General features: G+C 32.6%; 1 protein-coding gene, 2 long non-coding RNA genes and 4 other non-coding genes across 9 annotated transcripts; 1 reads left to right on the top strand and 6 right to left on the bottom strand.

Annotated features, from left to right (window-relative positions):
• Positions 1-13: 13 nt before the first annotated feature.
• On the bottom strand, positions 14-4,519 carry LOC146958802 (uncharacterized). 3 transcript variants are annotated; one of them, XR_015024734.1, is made up of 3 exons: positions 4,406-4,519; positions 3,279-3,365; positions 14-372 (listed from the first exon to the last, which is right to left on the bottom strand). It is a non-coding gene; the product is annotated as an uncharacterized LOC146958802 (long non-coding RNA). The 3 variants fall into 3 exon arrangements; XR_015024733.1 differs by having other exon boundaries at positions 3,279-3,893; positions 4,406-4,509; XR_015024732.1 differs by lacking the exon at positions 3,279-3,365 and having other exon boundaries at positions 4,406-4,509.
• On the bottom strand, positions 905-976 carry TRNAP-UGG (transfer RNA proline (anticodon UGG)). The gene has a single exon. It is a non-coding gene; the product is annotated as a tRNA-Pro (tRNA).
• On the bottom strand, positions 1,944-2,015 carry TRNAP-UGG (transfer RNA proline (anticodon UGG)). Its single transcript has one exon. It is a non-coding gene; the product is annotated as a tRNA-Pro (tRNA).
• Positions 3,134-3,205, bottom strand: TRNAP-UGG (transfer RNA proline (anticodon UGG)). The gene has a single exon. It is a non-coding gene; the product is annotated as a tRNA-Pro (tRNA).
• A 367-nt stretch (positions 4,520-4,886) lies between the features above and the next one.
• Positions 4,887-4,958, bottom strand: TRNAP-UGG (transfer RNA proline (anticodon UGG)). The gene has a single exon. It is a non-coding gene; the product is annotated as a tRNA-Pro (tRNA).
• A 687-nt stretch (positions 4,959-5,645) lies between these two features.
• LOC146958800 (uncharacterized) lies at positions 5,646-7,337 on the top strand. The gene is made up of 4 exons (XR_015024735.1): positions 5,646-6,223; positions 6,554-6,656; positions 6,757-6,840; positions 6,940-7,337. It is a non-coding gene; the product is annotated as an uncharacterized LOC146958800 (long non-coding RNA).
• Positions 7,338-7,400: 63 nt separating this feature from the next.
• On the bottom strand, positions 7,401-9,601 carry LOC146958799 (uncharacterized). Its single transcript, XM_085740324.1, has 3 exons — positions 9,491-9,601; positions 9,151-9,349; positions 7,401-7,677 (listed from the first exon to the last, which is right to left on the bottom strand). The coding sequence occupies exons 1-3, from the start codon at positions 9,540-9,542 to the stop codon at positions 7,632-7,634; spliced, it is 297 nt and encodes a 98-aa protein (XP_085596450.1). The 5' UTR covers positions 9,543-9,601; the 3' UTR covers positions 7,401-7,631.
• Positions 9,602-15,543: the final 5,942 nt, after the last annotated feature.

Raw genomic sequence — 15,543 nt, 5'->3', positions numbered from 1 at the left:
AAGAAAGGTTATGTCAGGTATATGAATTGTTAACTATTGAATGAAATTGTTTATTAAAACCATGTTCTGTAGCTGTATTGTACGATTGTGTGAAAAAGACTCCTTCTTTGGATACAAAATTGAAATCTATTCTTCAACGTCTCAGAGTTGCCACTTGCCAACAGCAACCAACTGCTAAGTACATGCTGGTCCTGTGTGTTCTCATGATAATGAGATCGCTGCATGAAGCTGCCGATTTCTAAAGCTGAAACATTGTTCTAGTAAGATATCGAAGAGGGTTGCCACCATAGCATGACACATCTGGTATATACTTGGATCCTTTAATCATTTAGACGGAGGTTTGGTCCCTCATTGATGCGTATAGAAAAATATCTGTCAAAAGATGACAACTTCTTAAATAAATCACAATTACCTTTAGATATAGTCTCTTCAGTTGTGTACCAAATATAATTTGATTTAAGTTTACCAAATAAAAAGTAACAGAGAGAGTCTACTTTCTTATTTACCATTCAGGTGTTAATTTAGGATTAATCTTTAGAAATAAATTTTGATAAACTATGATTCACAAATCACAACAGCCTTGTAAGACCAACATGTTTTTCAGCCAACACAAATACACTAATTCATGTATCCCAGCATTCATCTCAACAAGGCATTGACATGCAGCCCCTGATGCTAGTTGTCAATTAACTACTAGTACTGCACACCAGTATATAAGTCAAACTTGACAGCTTCAGAATCTTAAAAAAACTAAAATTATAAAAACTGATGCTTGTTGTTAAATAACTAACCAATTAATAAGTCAATCTTGTCAGCTGCCAACTCTTCAACAATAAATAAAGAACACTGAGCTTATTTTTATTTAACAAAAATGTTGAAAATTTAAACTCATAACATTCAAAAAGGGGCATTCGGAGAATCGAACTCCGGACCTCTCGCACCCAAAGCGAGAATCATACCACTAGACCAAATGCCCTGATATGAAAAGTTATTGTTTGTGAATCATATAGTTCTTGCTTCTATTCATGTTTTGTAGCAAACTACCAGACCAATTATTTTACCACATATCATCACTATATTTGTAGCATTCACATTTTAATAAAGTTTTACTACGTCAAAGTTGTAGTGCAAAATTTACATTTACATTACTATTTTAAACAAGTTTACTGTTAAAATTAAAAAAGAAAATGGCTGATCCATCTTACATCAACAATTAAACTTTATCTCACTAGGTGAAGTTGGCTACATGAATCGAAGGTCGTCGTAAAGTTTTGGCATAAATCATATATATAGCCAAAATGTGGATCTATAAGCATTTGTAAACAGTTTCATTAGTAGTTTTTCATGGTTTTCTCTACATCTACTGATTGGGCCACCATCCATATGGTCTATTCTCCTTGCTCTAGAATTTATAGATTTCCTCCGCACATGTCCAAACCAACTAAGTCGAGATTTAAGCATCTTATCTACAATAGGTGCTGGCTTGCTACCCCAACCATATCTCTCTTTAATCTATTATTCCTAATTATATCTCGTCATCTGTTTGTTGGGGTCTTGGGGATCTTTTCTAGTCTAACATTTTAACTAATCCAGTGCAGCATCCTCATGGCCCTCATTCTTGCTAGATTGAGTATATTCGTGTTGGCTTTTTACCGCCTAGCACTTCATCTCATATATCAACATAACTTCTTCGCATTAATATAAATAAAATAAATTATTTGTTAATTGTCATTGCAAAGGAAGAGTTTGCCATATTTGGACATAAGCCTGGCAACTGATATACTCTTCAAGTATCACACATGCTGCCCCAGAATCCTAATTGTTTAACCAAGACACCAAGTCAATTTGTCTGCTTCCATATCTTTAATAAAAATAAAAATTAATGCTTATTCATAACAATAAACAACAGTAACCTTCCACAGCTTCAAAACAATAAAAAAAATGGGGCATTCGGAGAATCGAACTCCGGACCTCTCGCACCCAAAGCGAGAATCATACCACTAGACCAAATGCCCTGGTATGAAAAGTATTAGTTTGTAAATATGTTATTTGGGACATTTATTTTAGAGGGAAAACGATGTCTATACCTCTTATTTTTACAACATGTCATCACTAAACAAGTCAATGACAATATTTCCCTCTAACATCCATATCAATTAAAATCTCTATGTATTCTGATGAGAGAATTGATGCAAAAAAAAAGCATTCAAATCAGAAGGTTATATCAACATTCTATTGTGAGATATATGCAAATATATGCAATAGGCAAATCAAGCTATGAATCAGAAACAACATTGATAAAGCAATGCAAGCAAAAACTACTGAGAATAATACTACCCTTGGATTTCTTCCTATGCTTCCATTCCCTAGGTGAAGTTGACTACATGAATCGAAAGTCGTCATATATATAGCCAAAATCTGGATATAAGCATTTGAAAATAGTTTCACTAGTAGGTTTTCATGGTTTTCTCTACATCTACAGATTGGGCCACCATTCATATGGTTTATTCTCCTTACCCTAGATTTATAGATTTCCTCCACACATGTCCAAACCAGCTAAGCTGAGATTTAGACATATTATCTACAATAGGTGCTGGTTTGCTACCCCAACCATATCTCTCTTTAACCTATTATTCCTAATTATATCCAGTCTTCTGTTTGTTGGGGATATTTTCTAATCTAACATTTTAACTAATCCAGTGCAGCATCCTCATGGCCCTCATTCCTGCTACATTGAGTATATTCGTAGCAACACTGGGTTAGTTAAATAATTTATTGCACTGGATTCAGGGGATGCTACAATTGACAATTAACACTTCATCTCATATATCAACAGAACTTCTTCGCATTAATATAAATAAAATAAATTATTTGTCAATTGTCATTGCAAAGGAAGAGTTTGTCATATTAGGACATAAGTCTGGCTACTGAAATATTATTCAAGCATCACACATTCGTCCTAAGGCATTCACATGCATCCCCTGAATCTTAATTGTTAATTAACCAATACACCAAGTCAATTTGTCAGCTTCCCTGTCTTTAATAAAAATAAAATTAGTGCTTATTCATAACAATAAACAACGGTAACCTTCCAGAGCTTCAAAACAATAAAAATAAAAAATAAAAATAAATTGGGGCATTCGGAGAATCGAACTCCGGACCTCTTGCACCCAAAGCGAGAATCATACCACTAGACCAAATGCCCTGCTATGAAAAGTATTCGTTTGTAAATATGTTATTTGGGACAATTATTTTAGGTGGGAAAAAAAAGTTTATACCTCTTATTTTCACAACATGTCATCACTAAACAAGTCAATGACAATATTTCCCTCTAACATCCATGTCCATTAAAATCTCTATGTTTTCTGATGAGAGGATTGATGCAAAAAAAAGCATTCAAATCAGAATGTTATCAACATTCTATTGTGAGATATATGCAATAGGCAAATCAAACAATGCATCAGAAACCATATTAATAAAGCAATGCAAGTAAAAACTACTGAGAATAATACTGCCCTTGGATTTCTTCCTATGCTCCCATTCCCTCAGGTAGAGGTAATTTCTAGGCCTTAACAATTGTGCTTGCCGTATTTATCTTTTCATAGTTATATAGTGCTTGCCGTATTTATCTTTTCATAGTTATATATACTGAAATTGGGGCTTCTGTCAAAGCCAAGAAGTTGCTTTTTTGAACGTTTCTCTTTAATTTTAATAAAAGGAAGAAAACTCAGATGTTAGCTGCAATAACCTCAGTTTTTTATGCCACTGGATCTCTTTGTTTCTTACAGTAAAAAACTGAATTCATCAAAGACAATGAAAACTTGCAAACATATTATTGTAATTATGTGTGATATTTCAACGGTTGGAAGTCCTACATAGCTCACTCGTCAAACCTTTAAAAAAAAAAACTTACACTGTCAATACATCACAACCATTCATGAGTATGACTGTCAAAATGGTCATGATAATAGTCAAACATTTCTACTAAAATAATCGTGTTATGATTGATTGACGGTGTAAAAAGCAGTTTAATTTTGGAAGTCCGACATAGCTCTCAACTTGTAAGGTCAAAGATTCTCGCCAATTATTATATTAGAAAAAGAAAAAAGAAAAGAGATTCTCATCACTTATAACCAGTTGGAAGAAACATTTCAACAAACAGCTGAAGGGCATATTTCAAGAAACAGTGAAGATGTATAAATATTCGACAAATGCCAAATTCATTGAATAAAGCAAAGCATATTATTACTACTATATTCCAATGTAAAATTGCATAGCATGAGATTAAAGAAAAGTTAGAAGTTTACGGCAATGGAAGATGCATGCACGTGACTGTGAAGTGAAGAAGTGAAGTTAAGGAAGAAGAATATATAGTAAGGGAATGGAATTGGAGAAGATGAATTACCTGATAAAACGTTGAGAAATCGAAAGTTGATTGGATTCATGGTGAGGATGGTTTGAATCGCCGCAATTTTTGCGAACGTTACCGTTTCAATAAATTAAACTCACGCATGTAAACATACACAAAATTCAGAGTTTTAGTTTGTAAAAATAATATGGGTCTTGTTATCTTGTGCCCTTAGGGCACAAGTTAAGGAATCCAAAATTAGAAATTTTTCATAGAAAAGAACAAAAGTTTAACTTTGAAAAGTTGAATAAAGTTGAATGCACAACTTTTAAGAGAATTATTTCTATTTTAAATTCCCTAACATATGCCCTTAGGGCACATGTTAACATTGGCCAAATAATATAAAGAAATAAAAAGTTTGTAAAAATAATATAAAGTTTAAATTCCCTAACATATGCCCTTAGGGCACATGTTAACATTGGCCAAATAATATAAAGAAATAAAAAGTTTGTAAAAATAATATAAAGAAATGAAAAAAGGGGCATTCGGAGAATCGAACTCCGGACCTCTCGCACCCAAAGCGAGAATCATACCACTAGACCAAATGCCCTGTTGTGATATGCTTCCTTTTGTAAATTTCTTAGTTAACGATTAGTATATGGGAAAACAATGAAACTTTCGCCTCATATTTTCACCACTTCTCATGATGGCCAATTTTATTTGCTTTGACTTAAATGATATGAATCAAGCCTTCTCTTCTTACCTATTAGAAAGATTATTTGGTTCTAATATCCTACCATTATAAAGTCATCTACAATTTCCTTTTCATGAAGTAATCTTATTTAAAACGTGTCGGACGTTAAATCTAAATACTTATTCAAGTGAAATTTCAAACATTGGTTCACCACATTTTGTTAAAATTGAATCCCGTTCACATGAGGTAATCTTATTTGAGACGTACCGACACAATGTAAATACCTCTACAACCTCAAATTCAAATATTTGTTCGACAGGTTTTGTGAAAGTTTAACCCCTTCGAAAATACCAAACATTTGTTTGTTGGTAGTGTTGCTTTCCTTTATCTATCACACATAATAACAGAATTAATGTATTTCCTATCGTATTTGTTTCATTGTCGTTTTCTAGTACTTTTTTTTCCAATATGGTCAGGAGTTAGGACTCGAGATTTTATATTATAATTGTAAAACTATGTACTAGGATTTAGTATCGATGATGGCCATGCCCATATGCTCCAAAGTGAGGGGTTTAAAGTGCATCATCATCATCCTTTATAGTTAACGTACTAAAATTAAGGTATGCCCAAGATTGTTAAATAAGGATTTTAATAAGGATTTACTGGAAACTCAGACAAAAAGATTGTTAGATAGCCAACTCATCAATCATCACTGCATTAATCTATGTAAACCTTGTTCGTTTTTTCCATCCGCAATTCACTCCAACTCAACAACGCATCATATATTTCAGATCATACGAAATTCACTCCTGTCCACAATTCTATCCAATTTCCTCCTTTGATTTATTTTGTTTCTTTTTCTCATTCTCATTTTTTTTTCCGGGAAGGAGACTGAGAGAAAGAAGAGACGGGGAACAAGGGAAACTTTGCCAAAGGAAATCCTTGCATAAGAGTGAAACTTTTCTCCCCCTCTCTTTCTCCGTTGCTCTTGCTCATTCCAGCCAGGGTTTGGTCATTGGTTATCTTTGCGTGTATAGAAAGTCATGGCAAGTTTTGCAGGAACCACACAAAAGTGCAGGCATGCGACAAAACTGTTTATCACGTTGATAAGCTAAACTCCAGATGGTCGAATTTATTATAAGCCCTGCTTCTGATGCCACCATTGCTGGAATACCCTCAAGGTAAAATTTTGTATGAATATGTAATAAATACACTCTTTTTATAGAAAAATATTAGCTGTTAGTAAGTTTGAAACTTGGATCTCCCTTTTCAATCTCTTTCTAATGTCACCATTCAATCACTTGAACGACGCCTTGGGGAAATATGTAATGAATAACAGAATAAATGAAAGAGATCTGATGAAGCTTTTACATATTTACATTGATAAGGAGGGAGATTATGTATCCATTTCTATATAGGAATTATTTCTCCTTGAATGATGATTATAAATTGGATTAAGAAACTCAATAACTGACCCTACAAAATTGTGTGTGTTGTAACTCTATTTGCAGCTAAGCAACTACTGTTCTTTTGAGGGGGTTCTACATTGCAGACCACACTATGATCAACTCTTCCGCTTGAACAGGAAGCCTGGACAAATTAAAAGCTTTGAAGGTAAAACTCGCTTTTAAAGTTGTAAACTAATCATCCCTTTGTGAAAATTTTAAGTGTTTGTTTGAGTGAGAGTTTGACAAACTTGATTTTGAATGAACAGAATGCAAAGATATTAGCAAACGCGTTCTTAGGCACCAGAAACAAATGCATGTGTTGCAAAAAGACTGTGTATCCCACGGAGAGGGTATAACTAATAAAAAAATTCATTTAGTAACTGTTTTGCACTTCTTCCTTCTAACTATAAATAAATGCTTAATAATATCCTTGTTGCTGTTTACTAAAGGTAACGGTGAATGGGACACACCCTATCACAGAGGCTGCTTCAAATGTACATATGGAGGTTGTGCTATAAGCTAATCAAATTTTGTATCACATGAGACAAAGCTCTACTGCAAACATCATCACATTCAACTTTTTAAAGATAAGGGGAACTGCAGTCAGCTTGAGAATGACGTTCACGTTGCTGCATAATGTCTATTGTAAAAAGAATATTGGTAGTTTTGGATGATGGGGGGGTGCTCCAATTTCACTTAAATGTTACTATGGTCTTGTGCATCTTAAAACAAATGTGTTGATGAGACAAGTACTATAAGGTGAAATTTGATATGTATTCATCTTAAAAATGCTTAATATAATTAGAAGGCCTCTGCTCTTGTAGTGGTGGTTATCAGATTCATGCAACATTAGACAAATTCATCAAAACACAGATGCTAGCAACATTAGACAAATTCATCAAAATACAGATGCTAGCAACAAATGAAATTTCTTATAAAGGTAACAAGCATCGCAAAAGGAAAATAAACCGACCAATCCTGTGAATTAGGCAGTACGAAAGTTGGAAGCATTAGTTCATAACTTCATTTTCATAATAACAAACAATAAACAAGAAAAAGAAACTATAAGAACAATAATCATTATGTGCTCAGATTCAAAATACACATGCAATCAATCCAATCTGTGCAAAGTAATGTCTCCTCAAAAGCACGCATCCAAGAGACAGCAACAGCAGAGAGCAGCCAAGCTGCAACATTTACAAATTATAGGAACAGATCAGATTACATCACATTGGCTAGCATATATAACACAATGTATTAGCAGAAAACCAGAAATTAAAATAAGGTTTTGACAAACAGAAATTAATAAGGTTATTTACCAAAAGAATAAAAAACTAATAAGGTCATACGTGTGTGTTTGTATAACTGGAAATAGGTGGATCATGCAGATCTTCAGAGAGAGAAAGTGTGAGAACCAAGAACAAAGATAAACGTATGGAATAATTCTTATACTGCAATTTCTTTATTTATTTATTTTTTTGAAAAATAAAATAAATTTTCAACTAAAAGAAATTGATATTTTTAAACTCTTGTGGAAAAAGTCTTTAAATATAACTTTCTTCTAATAATAAAATTAAAAAAGGTATAATTTTTAGAAAACTTGTCCACATACGCCTTCACCTTTTTAGTATTGTGTCTCAAGAAAAAACCGTTGAACAAGACAATATACCATTTCTAGATGGCTAAACCCTGCACGTCATTGACATCATTATCAATGACAGCAACGACCCACCCCTTCCACTTGACTTATATATTTTAAGTTCAAATTAAATTTTAACTTAAAAAATATCTAAATAATTTAAAGAGAAATGATAACTTGTGCCCTCAAGGCACAAGTTAAGAAACCAAAGATGGAAATATTTTGTTGGAAATTGTGCATTAATATTCTAGAAATTTAAAATCTTATCTTTTCAAGACAAAATTTATGATTTAATTCCACTTTTAGAATCTTAACTTGTGCCCTGAGGACACAAGTTAACACTACCCTAATTTAAATACTAATCTAGTGTACTTAACTATTGTTTATAGGAGTTAAGATCCTCTCCATTTGGTATTCTCTCCATTTCATCCATTTGGAGAGATATAGACACAACAAAAATCTCGAAAAACTAAAAAGTAATTAATGATGTGGGACCCACTTAATAGTGGGACCCACTATCTATTTTATGTGTCTATCTCTCTCCAAATTGCATACTCCATTTATTATACAAAATGGAGAGGATCTTTACCCTGTTTATAGTTGTTGAGTACTAGTAGGTTGGTTTTAATTTTAGGAAAATGCAAAAGTTACCTTTAATTTTTAATAGCTTGTTAATTTAGGTCGTTAATTAATGTTTAATAATGAAGAGTTGAACTTAAGATTGGTATCTCCGATGATATGGGTCCCACAAAAATAAAGAAAGAAAAAGAAGCAAAAACAGTTGAATAATAACGTGACGAAAGATAATAGGAAAACAACAAAGTAACAATCAAGCGCTGACGCACCACCAGCGATCAATTCCAAGATCGCACCGCTTGATCTGAATGAATCTCCTCCTTAATCACGTTCATTTCATTTCATGATCCATTCAATTTTAATTTCAATTTTAAGTTGGGATTTTACAATTTGCAAACAGAAAATTAAGGAACAATCCAGAAAGATGGAGAGAGGAGTAAATTACCAGCCTTCCATGCAACCAGCACCGCCTGAATTTTGCTGACGAGGTGGTGGCTGAGCGTACTGAGGAGCATATTGCGGTGGGTAGCCTTGTTGTGGAGGATAGCCTTGAGGTGGATAGCCCTGTTGTGGAGGGTAACCTTGTGGAGGATATCCTGGTGGAGGGTAAGCATCTTTTCCATAAGTCTCCGGCGCCGGGTAACCTATTAATTCCATGAAATCACTTAATTGAAACAAAGATTGAAAAGAAAAAAGAAAGATCGATAATCAAGATGATAAATTAACATGCAAGAGTTGAATTGAAGTGTATAATATATGCATGCGGTTAAGAATAGAGGATGGACCTTGCTGGGGTGGAACGCCGACGGGCGGTTGCTGTTGGTTGTAGTAACTCATTGTGGGGGGTAGGGGGTAGTGGAGAGAAGAGAAAGTTGGAAATGGGGTTGTTTAGTTGTAGAACCGATCTGTTTTGTTTTGCGGAAATATAGATAGATAGATCATCTTTTTATATTATAAATAAATAAATATCTAAATATTATTTTACTATTATCTTGTTGACGGCTCTTTGGGCTTTTATGGGGTGACTTCTGCCTAGGAGGCTTGTACCTAGGATGTAATTTGCTTTTCTTTGAAAAAATAAAACTTAAGTGGGAAGAAAAGAAAAAATTATGTTGAAGAAAATTGATTTCTAGAAATAAAATATATTGTTATACCATTTTAAGATTTATTTACTCAAAATCATTTGAATTAAATGGTAAAAATTTCTTTATATTTAACTAGAGGTCTTGATTTAAATTCAATCTTAAAAATGCAATAGCGTTAATTTTTTCTTTTTTGAAAACCTTTGTCACTCACCGTGATGTTTATAAAAATAAACATCACACTGATTTGGCTTAGAAATACGGGTAAAAATATTTGATTCTCCTAAAAAAATTGGTGATTTGTCTATTTCTTACCGCGCATCACTCACTCTTATTTGCAAGTTATATGGTATGCTTGTGTTTGGGTGATATGGAAAGATCGGAACGACTGTATATTCCAAAATGAAGCATCTCATCATTATGTTCTATTTGAGAAAATCAAGTTCTATTCTTTTTTGTGGATGAAAGCAAAGCTCATCACTTTTAATTATTGTTATTATGATTGGTCGACACACCCGCTCCTTTGTATGGGTGTTCGCCATTAATTTATTTTGACTGTTTTTTGGGGAGCCTTTCATGTTGTGGCTCATTGTTATTGTAAATAGTGGTCGGTGACTCACTTTTTGCACGTTTTGTGCAGGTGTTTCACCGGTGTTATTAATATATCTCATTTTAACTTGTGAAAAAAAAACGTAATATACCGGCGAAAATATGTCAATGTTTTTTTTAAAATTTTGAAACTTACAAATTTATATTTTTGAATTTATAAAACTACCATGAATAAAAATATGATTGAAATATTATCTCTAAAAGAGTTTATAAGTGTACGTTTGATTTAGCATCCAAGAAAATTAAATGAGTCAACTAATTTTATAAAGTTGATTATGAAGGTTAAAAGTTAGTTGAAAGTAAAATAATTCATGTTTAAATACACAAAAACGAGTTGAACAGTAAATTCAAGTATTTTCTTAAAAAAAATGTGTTAAATCAATTTTATAATCAAAAACGTCAATTTTTAACTACAAGTATAACCAATTTTAGATAAAAATCAATTTTACTTAAGAGTAACCAAACACGTAAGAATCGACTCTTCATGTCTAATATCAAATTTGACTACTTAAAAAAAAAAAACCAAGCATAATTTTGTACCAAAAAATAAAAACAAGCATAGTTGGACCAGCCACCACTTAAAAATTCAACTCTATTCTAATTCCTACCAAATCGAGAGTGGACAATCGCAAGAGCGGATAGAAAAGTCAAATTAGTTCCCCAATAGACCAGGATCATGCAGCAGCAGCAATGAATTGGCCAGGATCATTTCGAATGCACATCCTCATTGACATGAAGCACATTGGTTGTTAAAAAATGCGGCACAATATTTCATTGAGAAATGATATTTGTACAACAATTTTCTAACAATTTTTTGACAATTTTCTCTCTCATACTCATATTATGTTTTTATTCTCTTTCTTCATTTTTCTCTCTATTGTTTTTGACCAATCATAGAAAAGAAACACAAAGCTGTCATGAAAGTTGTAAGAAAGAATTGTACAAATATCACTACTCTATTTCATTTGACAACTCAATGGTAGTGAACACCACTAATATTTTTTACAATTGGATTGAGCCCTCAAGACATTTAAAACAGAATTAGCTCGATTCCAATAAAAATAGAAACTACTTTTTTTTTTAGAATAATCAAAAGTATATATTTTCTAGAATAATCCAGGTTGTTGATGTTGTTGTTGTGCTTGGACGACGAAGGAAGATGAGCGGCGATGGAAAACGACAGAGGAAAAAACATGATGATAAAACTCACGGAGTCACAGTCAAGATGGGAGGAACAAAATTAAAGATGTGGTTTTGGTGATATAGGAAAGTGTTGTGATATAAGGGTTAGTTTTTGTTTTGCAAGATTTAAGATTTCTGAATGAAATTGACGTATACTTCTTTCTAGTTCTGGACAGATTCAACATGGTTTGTGGGCAAGTTGAAGAAAATGAAGAACTGGGTAAATGTGTTGAAGAAGAGGAAGATTTTGAGAAGATGAATTAGGGGTATTTTTGTCCTTTCACGTTTGTCAGTGACATGGCCGTGATTAAGTGGGGAGAGAGATGAAATTTTAAATGATTAAACTTTGGGAGGGTAATTTTTCAGGATTAGCGATTACACGGACCAATTTTTAAATGAGTCCCACTTGCATGACAAAACACATATTAAAGCCTATATTATATTTTATCATTATTAAGAGTATTAAAAGTATATTTAAACACTGTTGCCGCTTTTGTTGAGTCACGCATTATAACGTGTATAAAAAATATTTTATCTAAAAACAAATATATTTTTTTTTGAGGGAGAAAAATTCGAATTCTCTCAAATAATTCGTTATTTGACAAAGTTAAAATGAATATTTAGCTCGATTCTAATAACAAGGAATCTGTAACGCCCGTTTCGATTATTTCAATATTTTAATGAGTTTTAGAATATATTTATATGATTAGTGTGATTTATAAGATTTATGTGATTTATATGATTTTAGAGAAATTTATGAGACGTTGTGACTAATTTTATTGTTTAATAAAATAAGATTCGAAAATAAAATAAATATTAAGTTGTGGGGTTATTTTGTGTAAAAATATATTTGTTATTTGATGTAGAGATATATTTGTTATTTTGTGTAGAAATATATATGTTATTTGGTGTAGAAATATATTTGTTATTTTGTGTAGAAAAATATATATGTTATTTAGTGTAGAAATATATTTGTTATTTTGTGTGAAAATATATATGTTATCTGGTGTAGAAATATATTTGTTATTCAGTGAAGATGTATATTTGTTATTTGGTGTTAAAATATTATATACATATATATTTTGATGAAATATGCTATTATGTATTATTTGGTTTATTAATATTATTAAGTGGGAGATATATATATTTAATTTAGAAATAAATAAGATTATGAGGAAAAGAGTAATTTTGACGTGTAAGAGAAATTAGATGAGGGGTTATAAATAAGAGAAGTTAGGTTTAGAAAGACATAGAACGTACGATCAGTTTTTGGAGAAAACAAGGTTTAGAGAGAAGAGAAGAGAAGAGAAGACAAAGAGAAGAGAGAAGAGGCTGCATCGATAATTCTAAGGTAAGGGTGAGACTAGCATTCAATCTTATTATGTGTATGATTCTAACGATTAGATTTAACGAGTTGATGGAAGAGTTTTTGAGAGATCGAGAATTAGGGTTTAAGTGAAGAATTGAGAATTAATGGTTGTTGTTGTTTGATTTTGATGATTAGAGAAATTAGGTTTCACTCAAAATTGATGAAATATAATGCTGTTGTTGAAGAATTCATGGCTGCTTGTTGTTGTTATTGTTATGATATGTTTTTGTTAATGATTGATACAATGGGTAATCATAATCATAGAACTTGAAGTGAATTTATGTTGTTCTTGAAGGTTTTTATGAAAAATGGGTCAAATGGTGATTTTTGTTGAAAGGGTGTTTTAGTTCAAGTTTTATATGGATTTGGGTGTCTTTTCATGTTTAGAAACGTTTAAACAAACTTTGGGACCAAATTTGGGCTTAGGGGATTCAAAATTGGGATTTTGGGATGAAAAATGGAGTTTTCCCGAGAGCTATCTCTGACAGCATTCTCTGTTTCATGTTTTTGCATCTTTTTCACACATTTCAGATTTGAATTGGCTTTAGGTGTAAACATGAAAGTTGTAGGTATGGATGTTATCTTTCTAATTTTGTTGGTTTGACTTCAAAATGATTTATAGAACTTGAGTTATGGTCAAATTACTGCATGTAGGTCACGGTGAATTTTTATGGACTTTCAGCACAACTTTTCCAAATTTAAAATGAAAACTGGTATTGATCGTACATAATTGGTCTTAGGCGTAAACATGAAAGTTTTAGATAATTTTGTTAGCTTTCCAGTGACTTTGGTTTGACGTGAATATGATTTTTAGTTTTTGAGTTATGATGAATATACTCCAAGGAGGTCTTAGCGAAATTGTACGGAGACATCATTCTCTATTTCATGTTTTTACGTTTTGTTCATATGTTTCTGTTTTGAATTGATCTTTGTTGTAAACATGAAAGTTGTTGATAATTGTGATATCTTTCCAGTAGCCTTGGTTTGACATGAAAATATGTTGTGCATGATTATTTATGTTCTTACAAAGATGCATGATGAATTGTTGATACTTGAATACGATCATATATGATGAATTAATTGTGTGCTGTCATGTTGCTGTTAATATTATCAATGTGATATTGTTATATGAGTATTAATGTGAATTATATATGATGTTTTAAGATGCTAAGATGTTAAGATGTTAAGACGTTAAGATGATATGAAGTTGTTGAGTCGTCGAGTCGTTATGAAGTCGTCAAGTTGTTAAGATGTCATAGATGTTCATGAAGTTTCTAAGACGTAAGATGTTAAGTCCATGCATACTCATCTATAGATGAGGGCTCATGCCCTGGAGCTTTTGCTCAACCCACGACGATGAGGGCTTATGCTCTAGGAGCTTTTGCTCAACCCACGACGATGAGGGCTTATGCCTGATGACATCTTGTCATTACGTAATTTTATGTGTATTTTTATCACAAAATGGAGTTCACAAGAAGACTTATGCAGCAAAAAGAGCAGAAAAACTGAAGAAAATGCAAAGAAAGGAAATGCGTCACGATTTGTCAAGAACATGACACGATTTGGTGAAGACCAAAAGCATGGGTTCGACATTAAGGAAACGTGTCACGATTGGTAAAACATGACACGATTATGAGAAACCCTAATTCAGTTTCTTGCTCCATAAGGTAAAAACGTGTCACGATTCACTTAAAATGTGACACGATTTGGGCGATATTCTATGCCTATTTAAGCTGAAGTCTATTCCAAAAACAAGGGTTACGAATTCTAGAGAGCAAAGTGCGATTTTGTGACTGCAAGGAAGCCAAGGAGGACGATTTCTTCATCCTTCAACCACTTTGTGTATGTTTTAGTACCTCTAATGATTATGTTATTTGTAAACACTATTATGAGTAGCTAAAATCCATTAGAGGTTAGGTCTGAGATGATTCGTTGTAACCCTAATTGATACCTTATGTTGTGAAACTCTATTTATTGTGAATGATATTCTAGTCTTTATTCAATTCAATTGTTCTTAATGCTTTTTATATCCTGATCAAATATAAACATGATTTTGTGAGAACGAATGACTACTGACCATAGCTTTTGACTTAGACCTATTGAATTGTTCTAATAAACATGGTTAGTCTAGTAATAGATAATCGTTTGTTAGTGATATTAGGTTAACGTGCTTAAACCTTCAAAGATTATTAGACCACCTAAGGGATTAGGGGCTGTAGTTTCAGAAGAGGGTCCTAACTCAAGGGATTGATTAGGACTATTTTGTTAACTATCGTGGGATTAGAAGATCATTCATAAGAATATGTGCAGCACAACAATTAGGGGAAACATCGATGATTCGAAAGACCTAAACTCATCTCTCTCTTATTCGAAAAACCAATTTTACTTGCAGCAATTATTTTATTGAAACCAAATCAATCTACTGCCTAGTGGCAAATCAAAACAACTTTTACACATCCTAAAGTACAACATAGTTGAATTATTGAGATTAAAAACAATCCTCGTGGGATCGATATTTTACTACTTCGATAGTATTTGGTGCACTTGCCAAACGTCTATCAATGCCCTAGGAGTATATTTATGCTCAACGACGATG

This window comes from Medicago sativa, chromosome 1 (genome assembly GCF_051527215.1).
Source record: "Medicago sativa cultivar Bolivia chromosome 1, Bolivia_mono, whole genome shotgun sequence".
Classification (NCBI taxonomy): Eukaryota; Viridiplantae; Streptophyta; class Magnoliopsida; order Fabales; family Fabaceae; genus Medicago; species Medicago sativa.
This window is presented reverse-complemented; position numbering and strand designations above follow the sequence as displayed.

Coding starts and splice junctions, on each gene's coding strand:
- LOC146958799 (XM_085740324.1), bottom strand. CDS start 9,542: ATGAGTTACTACAACCAACAGCAACCGCCCGTCGGCGTTCCACCCCAG. Junction 9,350..9,490: donor CGGCGTTCCACCCCAGCAAG/GTCCATCCTCTA, acceptor TGGAATTAATAG/GTTACCCGGCGCCGGAGACT. Junction 7,678..9,150: donor GCTGGTTGCATGGAAGGCTG/GTAATTTACTCC, acceptor TAAATGTTGCAG/CTTGGCTGCTCTCTGCTGTT.